The 17134-nt window shown below is 44.5% G+C and overlaps 1 protein-coding gene across 5 annotated transcripts in view; it reads right to left on the bottom strand.

Moving 5' to 3' along the window:
- Positions 1–456: 456 nt before the first annotated feature.
- LOC125460086 (mixed lineage kinase domain-like protein) overlaps positions 457–17134 on the bottom strand; it is a 64598-nt gene continuing 47920 nt past the window's right edge. For 4 of the 5 annotated variants that reach the window (XM_059651614.1, XM_059651613.1, XM_048547190.2 and 1 more), the window contains 6 exons: positions 14882–15011; positions 12945–13029; positions 10064–10209; positions 8522–8571; positions 6139–6279; positions 457–699 (listed from right to left, as the gene is read on the bottom strand). In XM_059651614.1, coding sequence (XP_059507597.1) covers positions 632–699; positions 6139–6279; positions 8522–8571; positions 10064–10209; positions 12945–13029; positions 14882–15011 — 620 coding nt within the window. In that variant the 3' untranslated portion in view covers positions 457–631. The remainder of the gene's footprint in view (positions 700–6138; positions 6280–8521; positions 8572–10063; positions 10210–12944; positions 13030–14881; positions 15012–17134) is intronic. The other variant, XR_009446772.1, reaches the window with a different exon arrangement.

Here is a 17134-nt window from a genome sequence, read left to right as displayed (position 1 = left end):
ACCTTGGCTCGATGGCTCCATGTTCTCCAGAGGTGGAGCCGATTGAGGAGTTGAACTGATAAACCCAAAGTTGAACTGGAACCCAAAGTGTTGTGAATTTGTAGAATTCCCTGCCCAGTGAAGTAGTTGAGGCTTCCTCATTGAATGTTTTTAAAGTTAAGATAGATAATTTTTTGAACATTAAAGGAATTAAGGGTTAGAGTGAGAGACTGTGTAAGTGGAGCTAAGGCCATAAAAAGATCAGCCATGATCTTATTGATCAGCGGAGTGGGGTCAAAGGGTGAGATGGCCTTCTCCTGCTCCTGGTTCTTACAGTTTTATTATGTAATAATGTGCTCTGTATTGCTCAATCATCCAGACCCAAAGGATCATAGTAGTACTTGTGCCATCAGTGCTCTGTGAACTGGAAAGAAATTAAGTCTCAGACAGTTAATTAAGAAACACTTTATTGCAGTTAGGTTAGTACTGTTGCAGATTTAATGTGTGAGAGAGTTGGAAGTCACAAACAATATATTGACATGACACAAAGTTAGATACTGAGGGAGTTGAGGGGAGTGCCTCTGCAAGCTTGTAATAATGTGGAATTGGCATCAGTGATGACAGAGCTGGATAATAAGTGGGATGGTTGAGTTCAATCATATGATGCGTTACTTGCTCCAGAAATTCTCTTTAGAATACCCTTCAGCCTGTCGACAATAGCTGAAAGAGAGAGGCAAAAGGATGTCTTACATGTTTGGCAATGATCACATTAGTTTTTCTTGGTTGTCAGCAGCCTGTTTATTTCAATGCATGGTATCATTAACTTTTCGTTTTTGCTCTCATGCACACATGCAATATCTTAATGCAAACAATTTGTAGGCAACCTGTGCAGCATCCTCATGATTTTCGTATGCAATCCACAGACACAACTTATCAGGAATATTGGTGATGTGTAGCAGTAAAAAGACATGGGAAATTATCAGGCTTACGTTTGCTTTCTGTCTCATGTCCTTGACCCAAACATTTTAGCTGCTCTCACTTCCCACCTTCATAAGCTTTGTCAATGTTTGTATAATGTTCAGTATCATTCATGACTCCTCAGATAATGAAGAAGTCCACGCTGGCATGCAGTTGCACATGGATAACATTCAGACTTGGCTGATAAGTATCAAATGACAGTTACAACACACAAGTGCCACACAAGGCAATAGCTAGCACCTCCAACAGAATTAAACATCTCCCCTTGACATTCAATGGCAGTGCAGTGAATTAACCACCAATGACATCCTTGGGGTTACCATGGAATAGAAACTGAAGTGGGACATCTATATACACAAGTAAAAGTTATGAGTACAGCTCCAACAACACTTAAGAAGCTTGAAACCATCCAAGACAGAGCAGCCTGTTTGATTTTTTTTTCCCTATTCATTTGTGGGATGTGGGCGTCACTGGCTGGCCAGCATTTCTTGCCCATCTCTCGTTGCCCTTGAGAAGGTGGTGATGAGGTGTCTTCTTGAGCCACTGCGGTCCACCTGTTGTGGGTTGACCCACAATGCTATTAGAGAGGGAATTCCAGCATTTTGACTCAGTGACAGTGAAGGAACGGCAATATATTTCCAAGTCAGGATGGTGAGTTGCTTGGACGGGAACTTGAAGGTGGTAGTGTTCCATATGTCTGCTGCCCTTTTCCTTCAAGATGGAAATGGTCATGGGTTTGGAAAGTGCTGTCTGAGGATCTTGTGAATTTCTGCACTGCATCTTGTAGATAGTACACACTGCTGCTACTAAGTGTTGGTAGTGGAGGGAGTGAATCCTTGTGGATGTAGTGCCAATCAAACAGTCTGCTTTGTCCTGGATGCTGTCTGGCTTCCTGAGGGTTGTTGGGGCTGCACTCATCCAGGCAAGTGGGGAGTATTCCATCACACTCCTGACTTGTACCTTGTAGATGGTAGGCTGGCTTTGAGGAGTCAGGAGGTGAGTTACTTGCCGCAGTATTCCCAGCTTCTGGCCTGCTCTTGTAACCACTGTGTTAATGTGGTGAGTCCAGTTGAGTTTCTGGTCATTGGTAACCACCAGGATGTTGATAGTGGGATCTTCAGTGATGGTAACACCGTTGAATGTCAAGGGATGGTGATTAGATTGTCTCTTATTGGTGATGGTCATAGCCTTGCATTTGTGTAGCGTGAATGTTATTTGCCACTTGTCAGCCCAAGCCTGGATATTGTCCAGATCTTGTTGCATGTGAACATGGACTGCTTCAGTATCTGAAAGTCACAAATGGTGCTGAACATTGTACAATCATCGGCAAACATCCCCACTTCTGACCTTATGATGGTGGGAAGGTCATTGATGAAGCGCTGAAGATGGTTGGGCCTAGGACACTACTCTGAGGAACTCCTGCAGAGATGTCCTGGAGCTGAGAGGATGGGCCTCCCAAAACCACAACATCTTCCTCTGTGTCAGGTACGACTCCAACCACTGGAATGTTTGTCCTTTGATACCCATTGATTCCAGTTTTGCTCGGGCTCCTTGATGCCACACTCGCTCGAATGGAGGCTTGATGTCAATGGCTGTCACTCTCACCTGGAATTCAGCTCTTTTGTCCATGTTTGAACTAAGGCTGTAATGAAATCAGGAGCTGAGTGGCCCTGGCAGAGCCCAAACTGGGTGTCACTGAGCAGGTTATTTCTGAGCAGGCGCTGCTTGATAGCACTGTTAATGACACCTTCCATCACGTTATTGATGATCGAGAGAAGACTGATGGGCGGTAACTGGCCGGGTTGAACTTGTCCTGCTTTTTCTGTACAGGACATGCTTGGGCAATTTTCCACATTGTTGTAACTGTACTAAACAACTTGGCTCGGGGAGCGGCAAGTTCTGGAGCACAAGCCTTCAGTATTACTGCTGGAATGTTGTCAGAGCCGGTAGCCTTTGCTTCAGCGTCTCTGACTGTTTCTTGAAAGCACGTGGAGTGAATCGAATTGGCTGGAGACTGGTATCTGTAATGGTGGGTAATAAAATGTGAGGCTGGATGAACACAGCAGGCCCAGCAGCATCTCAGGAGCACAAAAGCTGACGTTTTGGGCCTAGACCCTTCATCCGAGAGGGGGATGGGGTGAGGGTTCTGGAATAAATAGGGAGAGAGGGGGAGGCGGACCGAAGATGGAGAAAAGAAGATAGGTGGAGAGAGTATAGGTGGGGAGTTAGGGAGGGGATAGGTCAGTTCAGGGAACACGGACAGGTCAAGGAGGTGGGATGAGGTTAGTAGGTAGGAGATGGAGGTGCGGCTTGGGGTGGGAGGAAGGGATGGGTGAGAGGAAGAACAGGTTAGGGAGGCAGAGACAGGCTGGACTGGTTTTGGGATGCAGTGGGTGGAGGGGAATAGCTGGGCTGGTTGTGTGGTGCAGTGGGGGGAGGGGACGAACTGGGCTGGTTTTGGGACGTGGTGGGGGAAGGGGAGATTTTGAAGCTGGTGAAGTCCACATTGATACCATTAGGCTGCAGGGTTCCCAAGCAGAATATGAGTTGCTGTTCCTGCAACCTTCGGGTGGCATCATTGTGGCACTGCAGGAGGCCCATGATGGACATGTCATCTAAAGAATGGGAGGGGGAGTGGAAATGGTTTGCGACTGGGAGGTGCAGTTGTTTGTTGCGAACCGAGCGGAGGTGTTCTGCAAAGCGGTCCCCAAGTCTCCGCTTGGTTTCCCCAATGTAGAGGATGCCATACCAGGTACAGTGGATGCAGTATACCACATTGGCAGATGTGCAGGTGAACCTCTGCTTAATGTGGAATGTCATCTTGGGGCCTGGGATAGGGGTGAGGGAGGAGGTGTGGGGGCAAGTGTAGCATTTCCTGCGGTTGCAGGGGAAGGTGCCGGGTGTGGTGGGGTTGGAGGGCAGTGTGGAGCGAACAAGGGAGTCACGGAGAGAGTGGTCTCTCCGGAAAGCAGACAGGGGTGGGGATGGAAAAATGTCTTGGGTGGTGGGGTCAGACTGTAGATGGCGGAAGTGTCGGAGGATGATGCGTTGTATCCGGAGGTTGGTGGGGTGGTGTGTGAGAACGAGGGGGATCCTCTTTGGGCGGTTGTGGCGGGGGTGGGGTGTGAGGGATGTGTGGCGGGAGACGCGGTCAAGGGCGTTCTCGATCACTGTGGGGGGAAAGTTGCGGTCCTTGAAGAACTTGGACATCTGGGATGTGCGGGAGTGGAATGCCTTATCGTGGGAGCAGATGCGGCGGAGGCGGAGGAATTGTGAATAGGGGATGGAATTTTTGCAGGAGGGTGGGTGGGAGGAGGTGTATTCTAGGTAGCTGTGGGAGTCGGTTGGCTTGAAATGGACATCAGTTACAAGCTGGTTGCCTGAGATGGAGACTGAGAGATCCAGGAAGGTGAGGGATGTGCTGGAGATGGCCCAGGTGAACAGAAGGTTGGGGTGGAAGGTGTTGGTGAAGTGGATGAACTGTTCGAGCTCCTCTGGGGAGCAAGAGGCAGCGCCGATACAGTCATCAATGTAACGGAGGAAGAGGTAGGGTTTGGGGCCTGTGTAGGTGCGTAAGAGGGACTGTTCCACGTAACCTACAAAGAGGCAGGCATAGCTGGGGCCTATGCGGGTGCCCATGGCCACCCCCTTAGTCTGTAGGAAGTGGGAGGAGTCGAAAGAGAAGTTGCTGAGGGTGAGGACGAGTTCGGCTAGGCGGATGAGGGTGTCGGTGGATCCAGCCTCACATTTTATTATCTTGGATTCTCCAGCATCTGCAGTTCCCGTTATCTCTGTAATGGTGGGGACCACTGGAGGAGGCCAAGATGGATCATCCACTCGATACTTCTGGCTGAAGATTGCTGTGAGCACTTCAGCCTTATCTTTTGCACTGATGTGCTGGGGTCTTCCATTACTGAGGATGGGGATATTTGTGGAGCCTCCTCCTCCAGTGAGTTGTTTAATTATCCACCACCAATCACAACTGGATGTGGCAGGACTGCAGAACTTAGATCTGATCCATTGGTTGTGGGATCGCTTAGCTCTGTCTTTCGCTGTTTGGCATGCAAGTAGTCCTGTTTGGTGGCTTCACCAGGTTGATACGTCATCTTCAGGTATGCCTGCAGCTGCTCCTGGCATGTCCTCCTGCACTCTTCATTGAGCTACAGTTTATTCCCTGGCTTGATGGTAATGGGTTGAGTGGGGGAATATGCTGGGCTATGAGGTTACAGACTGTGCTGGAGTACAGTACGTGTGGAAGAGGACAGTTGTATCTCGAGTTGCTAGATCTGTGCAAAGTCTGTCCCATTTAGCACAGTGATAGGGCCACACAACATGATGGAGGTTGTTCTCAATGTGAAGGCGGGACTTCGTCTCCACAAGGACTGTACGATGGTCACTCTTACCTACACTGTCGTGGACAGATGCAACTGCAGCTGGCAGATTAGTAAGGATGAGGTCAGGTATGTTTTTCCTCCAGTTGGTTGCCTCACCACCTGCCGCAGACCCAGTCTGGCAGCTATATCATTTAGGACCCGACCAGCTCGCTCAGCAGTCCTGCTGCCGAGCCACTTGGTGGAGAACATTAAAATCCCCCACTCAAGAGTACGTTTTGTGCCCCTGCCATCCTTAATGCTTCCTCTAAGTGTTGTTCAACATTGAGGAGTACTGGTTTATCAGCTGCGGGAGGACGGTATGTGGTAATCAGCAGGAGGTTTCCTTGCCCATGTTTAACTTGAAGCCGTGAGACTTAATGGGGTCTGGAGTCAATGCTGAGGATTCCCAGAGCAACACCCTCCCAACTCTATATCACTGTGCCCTCCCTTTGCTGGGTCTGTCCTGCCAGTGTTTGTAAGGTATGATTCTATGAGTATGACTATGTCAGGCTGTTGCTTGACTAGACTGTAAGACAGCGCTCCCAATTTTGGCCCTAACCCCCAGATGTTAGTGAGGAGGACTTTGTATGGCCGACAGGGCCATTTCTGCCATTGTCTTTTCCGGAGGCTTCTCAGTGGAGTTATTCAGAGGATGGGTTGTTGATTTCTGCTGAAGCCACCTGCAGTTTTTGCCTGCTATAAGGATTGCAATTATACATGCGCCCCTACATATTGTGAGTAAGACAATATGACTGCAGATGAGCTGAGCTGCTCATTAAGGATCCCCAGCTGTAAAAACACGACCTACCTCCAGCTTTCGGACGTTCAAACGGGTCATCGGCACGGCATTCATCAATCAGTTCACATAAGTCCTTGGGACAGTCATGAGGCAGAGGTTCTCGGAACTTTTCATCACAGACCTTTCGGCAGATAACATTGGCATCGCAGTCTGTTCAAAAACAATGATGGACTCGTGATGGAGAAGCTGTTGATTAACCAGACTCTATGTTTGTACCTCTATACTTCCAGCATGAATCCATCCTACTTTAAGCTCTATGGAGTAACTCAAATAATTGGCCCACTTCATTTTCCCCGTCAGCCTCAATTTTACTTCCATTTGGGGCATTCAAAATTCAAGGCCCAGCTTTACAACATCCTGGCCTGCGGTGGAGTTGAAGCATGACAGAACCTGATAAACGGAGAAGGAGGTTTGAGTGTCACAGGAAGGAAGCTGAATGTTGGAGGATACTGCACATGGAGATAAATGGAGAAAATGTTGGGAAGAACTGGTCTCAGAGATGACAAGAAGGAACGTAAGTAAAGCAAACTGGACAAGCAAGAGCTTGGAGAAAGGGAAAATAAGCTGCAAGGACATATATTACACGTGATTTATGGGGCACAACACTTTGACATTCATCATTATATAATCAGCCCCCTATGTGAAATTGCAACCACCAATCAAGGCAGTTTGTAAATCTAACTTTGTAATTTTCCCTCAGGAATCTTATCCAGAACTTAATTCAAAAGCTCTTTTTTTTGGTGTCTGGTAAAGTCAGATGGTTGCTGGGCAATATCAAGAAGGGCACGTGATGACCAAGTGGTATTATCGCTGGACTGTTAATCCAGAGACCCAGATAATGTTCTGGGGACCCGGGTTCCAATCCCGTTGTGGCTGGTGGTGGGATCTGGATTCAATAAATATCTGGAATTAAGAGTCTAATGATGATCGTGAATCCATTGTCAATTGTTGGAAAAACCCATCTGGTTCACTAATATACATTTCAGGAAAGGAACTGCCATCCTTAGCTGGGGTGGCCTACATGTGACTCCAGATGGTTATGTAAGAGTACAACGGGATCCTGATCAAATGGGATAAGGAATGACAGATGGAGTTTCATGCAGATGAACATGAGGTGTTGCATTTGGGTAAGACAAACCAGGGCAGGACTTACACTGTTGCACCCTGAGGAGTGTTGTCGAACAGAGAGACCTAGGGGTGTGGGTACATAGTTCCTTGAAAGTGGCATCACAGGTAGACAGGATGATGAGGAAGGCGTTTGGCACTCTGCCTTCATTGGTCAGAGCATTGAGTATGGGAGTTGGGGCATTATGTTATGGCTGAACAAGACATTGATAAGGTCACATTTGGAGTACTGTGTTCAATTCTGGTCACCCTGCTATAGGGTGCGAAAACAGATTTACAAGGATGTTGCCAAGACTGGAAGGTTTGAGTTATAGGGACAAGTTGAATAGGCTGGGACTCTTTTTCCCTTGACCATAGGAGGCTGAAGGGTGATTGTATGGAGGTTTATAAAATCATGAGAGGTAGAGATAAGGTGAATAACAAAGGTATTTTCCATAGGGTAGGAGGACCAAAACTAGAGGGCACAGGTTTAAGATGAGAGGGGAAAGATTTAAAGAGACCTAAGTGGGATCATTTTCACACAGAACGTGATGCATATATGGAATGAACTGCCTGAAGGAGTAGCAGAGCAGAGTACAAATATGAAAGGCATTTAGATAAGTACATGGAAAGAAAAAGTTGAGAGGGATATGGGCCAAATGCAGGCAAATGGGACGAGTTCAATTTTGGAAACCCGATCCGCAAGAACAAGTTGGGCTGAAGGGCCTGTTTCCATGCTGTATGACACGATGGTAACAAAATATCATCACTCAACAATGATTCGATACCAGCAAAAGAAAAGAATCTGAGTCAAAACAAAGCAAAGCACCCACATGTAGACAGCACCCAGAACCATCAGCTCCGAAAGATGGATGGCACCCAGAACTCTGCAGCACCCAAAGCCAGGGAAAACTCCAGGATAAAACAGCACACAAAGCCATCTTTTGTGAGGTAGGTTCATTCCCCGAGAACCAGACACCATTCAGCCAACTTTTGGTGGCACTTGGCACCAAAGAACACTCAATCAGTTTGTAATAGTAACCACCATCAGTTACTACCATCATTCTCAGCTAGCATTCAGCATCACTACATCAGATCCATACAGGACACAATGTTAACACAGGACCCAATACCATTCAGCCAGCATCAGACAATATTTGGCTGGATTCAGCACTAGACAACATCCATCCAGTATCTCACACAGTCTCAAGCGCACGTGCCCAAAGTACCTATCTATTAATTAATGAAAATAACTAGTAATACGGTGCAGAAGATTTGGGTCTTTAACCTTCAAATGGTAGCTTGCGGCTGGCTATCTCCCATAAGACAATCCCAAAACTGAAAGAAAATAAAATAAAATCAGAGATCAAACACGAACCAATCACCTGTCAGTTATCATCCATGAAGTTACAGTTCAATGAAAAATTGTCTCTCACACTCCTTATGACTTGATCCACCATTGCCCCCTGATTTTTATTGTATATTCACACCATGCAACTTGCTCCATAGTTTTCTTTATCCACTTGTGTGACATGTGTGTCGCTGGCTGGCCAACATTTATTGCCCACTAGTTGCCCTCGAGGAGTGTGTGGGTGAGCTGCCTTCTTGAACTGCTGCAGTCCATGTGCTGTAGGTAGACTCACGATGCCATTAGAGAAGGAATTCTAGAATCGTGACCCAGTGACAGTGAAGGAATGGTGAAATATCTCCAAGTCAAGATGGCGAGTGGCTTGAAGGGAAACTTGCAGGTGGTAGTGTATTTGCTGCCCTTGTCCTTCTGGATGGAAATGGTCATGGGTTTCGAAGCTGCTAATCAAGGATCTTTGACGAATTTCTATGTTGCTTCTTGTATATAGTAACACTGCTGCTACTGAGTGTCAGTGGTGGAGATTTTTGGATGTGGTGCCAATCAAGCGGGCGACTTTGTCCTGAATGGTGTCAACATTCTTGAAGTTGGAGCTGCACTCATCTAGGCAAGTGGGAAATGACTTATGACTTGTCGCGGGCGGTCAGGCTTTGGGGAGTCAGGAGGAGAGTTACTCACTGCTGTACACCGAGCCTCGACCCGCTCTTATAGCCATTGTATTTATATGCCGAGTCCAGTTAAGTTTCTGGTCGATGATAACCCCCAGATATTAATGATGGAGTGTTCAGTAATGGTAACACCATTGAATGTCAAAGGGGTGGTGTTAGATTGTTCCCTCAGAGAGATGGTCATTGCCTAGCATTTGTGTTGTGAGTTATTGAAGCCCCTAAGCATTTATTGAACTTCTTTCAAGGGGTTTGGGTGTTGATTGATAGCATTTAATGTCCATCCCTGTCTGCCTTTGGAAAAGATGGGGTGAGCTCACTTCTTCAATCACTGTAATTCATGTAGTGCAGGCTTTGTTTGGAAGGCAGTTTCAGAATGACCCAGCAACAGTGAATGAACAGCGATATTGTACCAACTCTACATAGTGTCATGGTTTGGAGGGGAATTTTAATCTTGCTGCCCTTCTCATTCTGACTGGTAAAGGTTGCTGGTTTCGAAGGTGCCACAAAGGAGCTTTGGGAAATTACAGTTGCAGTCTGTTACTGTTTGTTCATCTCTCTAGAATGAATCAGTTATACTTTTATATTGCTTATCTGTTACAGTCTTAGTTGCTAATGTGCATCCATTCTCTATTACACATGGGTAAAATCTGTTAGAGTTTGATTGCCATTACACATTGAAAAACCATGATGCACTAATAGAGGTGCCCTATTTTACATTCAGATAAAAACTGCTGCAAGTTTTGGTGCAATCTGGCCAATACTTTTTTTCCTCCTCCAGCTATACTTAAATTTTTACCTGTACACCTCACAAGGCTTGTCATATTTGTAGTTGATGTTGTTCAATTGTTGTGGTGAAATGTAAGCAATCTGTTGGGATTTCTGGTTGTCAGTACTGATGCGTTGGATTGAGGTCTCTGTCTTTGATAGGTGCAAGCCTCCCAACTAAACACAGGAAGAGAACAAGAATGAGGCAAATGCTGGGATGAATATCACACCTTCAATACTGCATTCTCAATTCACCCATAGGAACATTGGAATTTGAGAAGCCATTTTTTTCCCTGAGCCTATTCTACCATTCAATGAGATTGACCTGATTCAATGTGCCCTTACTCTAAATCCCTTATTATTGTTGGATAGAAAACATCTTACCAATCATAGATTCAAAATTAACAAGTGATTAAGCATAATGCTACTTGTGAAGAAAACTATGTTCTTTCAGAATAGGGTCTTTTTCTAGTTGGCACGATGTAACAAGGGATCAGTGCTAAATTCTCAACTTTTTAGAATTTTCATAAAACACTTGGAAGAAGGTATCAAAGGTACAGTTGCTAATGTTCTAAAGACAATTCACCACCTGACTATGAGATGGATCTGTATTTCCCAAGCCAGATGTCTCTCTCAGCAACTATACATCCATATCAGAAGGGCTCCACTCTGCTTGCACCATACTCACTAAACCTGTTAAGGTCACCCAGATAATCAGCACAGCCTGTCTGATTCAAAAGAATACATGCATCTGTTTGTGCAGTTGCTCCCTGGAACAGTACCTGGGATTTTGACTTTGCTGGAAATTTTGGAAGGAAACTTAGAGAATGACCCTCATGCTTCCCATTTGCAGCAGAATGACTGACTCCTCCAAGTTACCTCATTACCTCATCCAACATAAGGGTAAAAAAAATTCACACAAACCAAGCAATCCATAATATACAAGGGCACAATTTTAAATAGATTCTGCTTTGATTCATATTGGAGTCATGTGTAGATTCTCGTCTTGCATGTTGTACTGTCCTGCTTAAGTTTTTGTCCTGCACATACTTTGCTCCTATAACAACCCAAAGCTCTTTTGGAAACAGATGCTGAGGACATGCCTAACTACCTACCTTAGCAAAAAGAAAAACACCTGACAGTGGACATTTGAAAAGCAAATAACAGCAAAAATGTCATAAATGTAAGGCAGACCAGCCAGCAGATGTGGAAAAAAAAACAGATGACTAAATCTTTCTAGTAAAACAGTTTGACCAGGCTGTGCAGCATTCCAATTATTTATTTGTCTGCTCCACTTCTCTGACTCATAAGTTTCTAAGGATAAGTCCCATTAAAGAGCTTGAACACAAATATCTATACTGATGTTCCAGTGTCGAGCTAATGGAGTGCTGCAATGTCCAGCTCTGATGTTCCACACATGGTGATTGGTTCTGGATGTGAGTTCGCTCGCTGAGCTGGAAGGTTAATTTTCAGACGTTTCGTCACCATTCTAGATAACATCATCAGTGAGCCTCTGACGAAGAGCTGGTGTTATGTCCCGCTTTCTATTTATCTGGTTAGGTTTCCTTGGGTTGGTGATGTCATTTCCTGCATTGGTGATGTCATTTCCTGTTCTTTTTCTCAGGGGATGGTAGATTGGCTCCAAATCAATGTGTTTGTTGATGAAGTTCTGGTTGGAATGCCATGCCTGTAGGAATTCTCGTGCGTGTCTCTGTTTGGCTTGCCCTAGGATGGGTGTGTTGTCCCAATCAAAGTGGTGCCCTTCCTCATCTGGATGTAAGGATACTAGTGATAGTGGGTCATGTCGTTTTGTGGCTAGTTGATGTTCATGTATCCTGGTGGCTAGCTTTCTGCCAGTTTGTCCAATGTAGTGTTTGTCACAGTTCTTGCAAGGTATTTTGTAGATGACGAACAAACAAAACGAACGTCATCTACAAAATACCTTGCAAGAACTGTGACAAACACTACATTGGACAAACTGGTAGAAAGCTAGCCACCAGGATACATGAACATCAACTAGCCACAAAACGACATGACCCACTATTACTCGTATCCTTACATACAGATGAGGAAGGGCACCAGTTTGATTGGGACTACACATCCATCCTCGGACAAGCCAAACAGAGACATGCACGAGAATTCCTAGAAGCATGGCATTCCAACCGGAACTCCATCAACAAACACATTGATTTGGAACCCATCTACCATCCCCTGAGAAAAAGAACAGAGAAATGACATCACCAACCCAAGGAAACCTAACCAGATAAATAGAAAGCGGGACATAACACCAGCGCTTTGTCGGAGGCTCACTGATGGTGTTATCTAGAATGGTGACGAAACGTCTGAAAACTAACCTTCCAGCTCAGCGAGCAAACTCACATCCAGAACCTCAACCTGAGCTACAAATCTTCTCAAAACTCGCTATGGTGATTGGTGTCAGTGTAGCAATCCAGTTCTATAAGGCACTGCTGTGCATGACCCTTGGACACTCATGCAGCCAGAAAGTTAATTAGGGGGAACACTGCTGACCTAGCGTACTGCTTTTTAGATGAGATGTTGAACTGATACCTCATCTCTCTTCTCAGGTGAATGCAAAAGAATCTGAATCTAAGCCTCTGCTCATGCCACATGTGCCTTACATGGTACTATTTTGAACAAAAGGGGAGTTATTTCTGGTGAAATGACCCATGTTAATTCCTCAGTCAACATTACAAAATTTGATTATCTGGTTCTCAACTCGTTGCTGTTTACGAAAGTTTGCCATCTACAAACTTGCTGCCAAGTTTCCTATATTACAACAGTCAAAGCACAAAGAACTGGAGAGAATTAACTTCCAACACTGCACTCTGCCTAGTGTTCTTGAATAGGCCAATCTCATCTGTATGAGATGTTCATCAAATACATCAACCAACCTTCACTCTGAGGCTGTGGTCTACCAGGAATGTAGTGCTGTCAATGGAACAGTGAAGCTTGAACTTTTCAAATGACTGGTGCATCCTGCAACAAAGCAAAACACAAGGACCTTATTAAACACCACACACACCATAATGATCTTCCTTTCAAAACACTAGCAAGAGGAATAGCCAATTCTGTAGCAATTGAAGTGTTTCTATGACCTTTTTATTAAACTGCAAAGACCTTAGAAGAAGCTGGGAGGTGGGTAGAAATACTAAATATTTAAAAGGAACATATACACGGACTTTAACACTAAGGTACAGGAATAAAGAGGCACTGGCAACACTGAAAGCCCACAACTATATTTAAGGACGAATACACCGATGCATACTGACGTGGAGAACTTTCTTCTGCTTGATGTGTCCTGTTCCTGCAGACTACTGCTCACTTAATCATGCCGAGCAATTAATCCCCAAAACTTTGCCTAATCAGCCATAACCATGCAGGGCACTGGCCTCCTGTGTTACATAGAAAGAATCCCAAACCCTATTGACAAATCTTCACCCCTTGCAATTCCATTAGTGACTAAAATTGATCAATGGAGAATCAGTCTAAATTCAAATTTAACACTACAGACCCATGCATATCCCATGTACTTGCAGCCTGGTATCAATACTAATTTTGGTTTTTAATAAATGGAAACACGTACTAAGAGATTCTGATGAACTGCATTTTGGTATCACAGGATGCTTGATTATAATGATACCACCTTACTCACCAAAACACTGAACCCACATGAATGTTGGTTTCAATCAACTGATGGCGTGGAATCAGTTGCTTTCCTTTCTATAGCCCAGTCACCATAGTGCAGATATTCTGAATCTAAGCCTCTGCTGATGCCACATGTGCCTTACAATATTATGGAATCAAGTAACAAGAAAAGAATCTAATTGCACATCAACCCTATTCTCTCCAATTAAGTATGCACAATCTGTAATATTAGTGGTGGCTGAAAGAAAATTGTAAATTTAACGTGGGCTAGGAGTCATAAACGAAGATCTCAAACAGATGTTAACCACCAACCCCTGACTTTTTGCATTTGCAAAGGACCTAATGACTATTACAGTGATAGGTCTCAGATGCTGATGTAGGAACTTCTTTTACTATGAGGGGAAACACACCACAGGCAGAGATTATGAGTGCATACTCTACCTGACAATGTTGGATTCTTAAATCGTGTTTCAAGTTATTATCCTTTCAAGTGATGTTAGCATCAAAGACAAGGCTGCACATTGATCTTGCTGTCCTTCATATAATTGCAAATAGGTCTGGGATGAGCAGGAGGATGGTGGAAGTGCTACTTTGAAAATTTTCCCAGGCATCCCTGCTTGCCTGCAAACCCACTGCTCAAGGAATATAAAATTTGCCCCACATCCTTACCTAATTAAAATTTGTCAATCCCAGTCCTGAAGTTATATTTATTCTAGAATCTACAGCTTTTGGAGGGAGACAGTTCCAGATTTCAACAAACCCTATGTGTTTTCCTTTTATTTTAAGATTTGCCTCCTTGATCTGCATTTTTCACAGAAAAGGAAGTAGTTTACCCCTTCGCTACTTATTGCAACTCTTTATCATTTGAAGTATCTCTGTTCAATCACCCTTTATCCTTTTATTACACCCTTGATCTCTTGATGTTGCCGTCTGTTTATTTGCTGTGAACCCTGCATTTAAGCACTTCATGGTTGTGAATTTCTCTTGTCGATTCAGATTTAGGCAACAGGAAAATGTTAAAGCAGGGACTCAGTTGAACACACCATCGCTTTAATCTCAATAACTTTATCTTTGTACTGAATTTGTGCAAAGAAGACCGCTGGAATAAATGAGTCCCTTGAGAAAAAGCTGGACCTCATCCCTCCATTGTCGCAATTTCTTAATCGTCATAAAGCCAGCCTACCTGTACAAGCCACTGGCAGCGTCTAGTGCCATGCGAACGCGTGTCTGCCAGCTGAGCTGCTGCTCTCCAATCAGAACATCGTGCAAGGTCCCGAGCTCACAGTGCTCCATCACAATCAAGAACTCATTAGCTATGAGAAACAGCAGCAGGTAGATCAATTGCAAGGTTATCAATCCAGAATTTGCTGATGTTCTAGTGCTGACCTGACTGTGGGCAAGGCTCTCCTTCTGACACTCTTGCCTTCGTCAACGGGCCGTTAATGTAAAGTAGTTCTGTCAGATCTGTAAAGTCTCTACAGCAGACACCTCCAGCACTGGAGCAAAACCACCAATTCTGCCTGTGACGATTCTGCAAGTCTGCTGGGAAGACAGAAGCACCAACACCAGCATCCTTGACCAGGCCAACATCCCCAGCAACAAGGCACTGACCACTCTTGATCACCTGTGGTGGGCTGGGCATGTCATCTCCATGACCGACACAAGACTCCCCAAGCAGATGCTCTACTCCCAGCTTTGAAACAGCAGGCGAGTCCTAGACGGACAGAAGAAGCACTTCAAGGAAACACACTAAAAGCCTCACAGGTGAAGTGCAGCATTCCCACAGACAGCTGGGAGTAACTGGCCCAAGACCATCCACAGTGGAGGAGAAATATCGGGGAAAGTATTGAGCACCTCAAGACTTGCCATAGGGAAAACGTGGAAGCCGGGTGAAAGCATCGAAAGGAGCATGCTGCCGCATTAACGTTCCACCCACCCCTTCCCCTCTCCATCACCTGCCCCAAGAGTAACTGAGCCTGTGGCTGCCGCATTGATCTGTACAGCTCACACTGAGATTGGAAGAGGATCATCCTCATCTGTGAGGGACCACCAATGATAACAATGGAATCATGTGAAGCAACAGCAATATCAGCATGGAATTTAATCTAAGTTAAGTGTATTTTTGTTGGTGAGGACATTCGTCTCCGAAGGAGACCAAATAATGCACCGGTTTTAACCTTATGATGATAGGTCATCATTTTAAACATTAACTCTGTTTGCTGAGCAATTCCAGCCTTTTATTTTTGTTTTAGATTTCGCAATGTGTGTATTACACATATGTATTGCTCTTCTAGTTTGGTATTTAGATCCAGTGAGTAGAGAGCAACATCTGCACATAGCTCCCTTGATCACCTACTCCAACCTATCCAAAATAATTGTTATTGCTCCATTGTTATAGCTCCCTTAAGGAGGACTGGCATGCTAATCAGTGTAGAATAAAGGGTTAATTATATAATTGCTCCAAGTATAGTTATTGATCATGTGTGAAAGGAGTTATGTCATACAGTGATATCACAACCACATGGTGGCAGGTGGCAACAGGACCCACAGAACCAGAAGCAAATGGCAATAAAGCCCTGAAGAAACCAAGTGACAGTGTAGGGTGAAAGGTAAACTTTGAGGTGAGATCAGTGAACTGATCACAGAAGTGGGGATAATAATGTGAAGAGCAGCTCAGTGGCAGCAGGGATCAGTAAGCGAGAGACTTCAAAGCCGACACAGATTATGGAGAGGTAAACACCACACAAAGCTGAAAATCACAAGCAACAAGTAACAAGAAGTTAAATAAATCAGCCATGGTGAGCAGTATAACATGTAAATACAAGAAGGATTTGCATTACCAAATCAGAGGAGAGCTGCACTGAGGACAGTGGAAAGGGAAAGCCCATGCAAAAGCTGAGAAATCACATCAAACGGAGCATTTTGGTTGTCATAGTCTGTATAGTAAATATTTCAAAGATGGATGAAGTCTTACTTGTTATTAAATGCTCCCAAAATGCAGACAGCCCTGACTAAGTTATGTACTGGCTAAAATGATATTGACAGTACAGCAGATAGTTATATTCTGCTCTTGTCTGAACAATAACTGTTCGTAATTCTCTTTTTTTTCTCTTCAACTACTTCCAATCTATATTGTCACTGCCCTTTTATTTACATGGGCTTATGTTTCACTAAAATGTTTAGTAAGTGGTACTTTAACAAATGATTTTGGACAGTCTCGATACAAAACACTTATATCTAGCCTGTCGATTATTTCATTTAATAATTCAATCAAGTTAGCCAAACACAACTTGCCTTGAACAAATCCATTCATTTATTAGTCCATATTTTCCAAGTGCCAGTTAATTTTGTTTCCAAAATGGGAGTTACCAATCTGTGGGGAGTGACACCAGAAAGATTACAGGACATGCGAATGGGTGTGTAAACTCCCTCTCTG

Source organism: Stegostoma tigrinum, chromosome 16 (assembly GCF_030684315.1).
Source record: "Stegostoma tigrinum isolate sSteTig4 chromosome 16, sSteTig4.hap1, whole genome shotgun sequence".
Classification (NCBI taxonomy): domain Eukaryota; kingdom Metazoa; phylum Chordata; class Chondrichthyes; order Orectolobiformes; family Stegostomatidae; genus Stegostoma; species Stegostoma tigrinum.
This window is presented reverse-complemented; position numbering and strand designations above follow the sequence as displayed.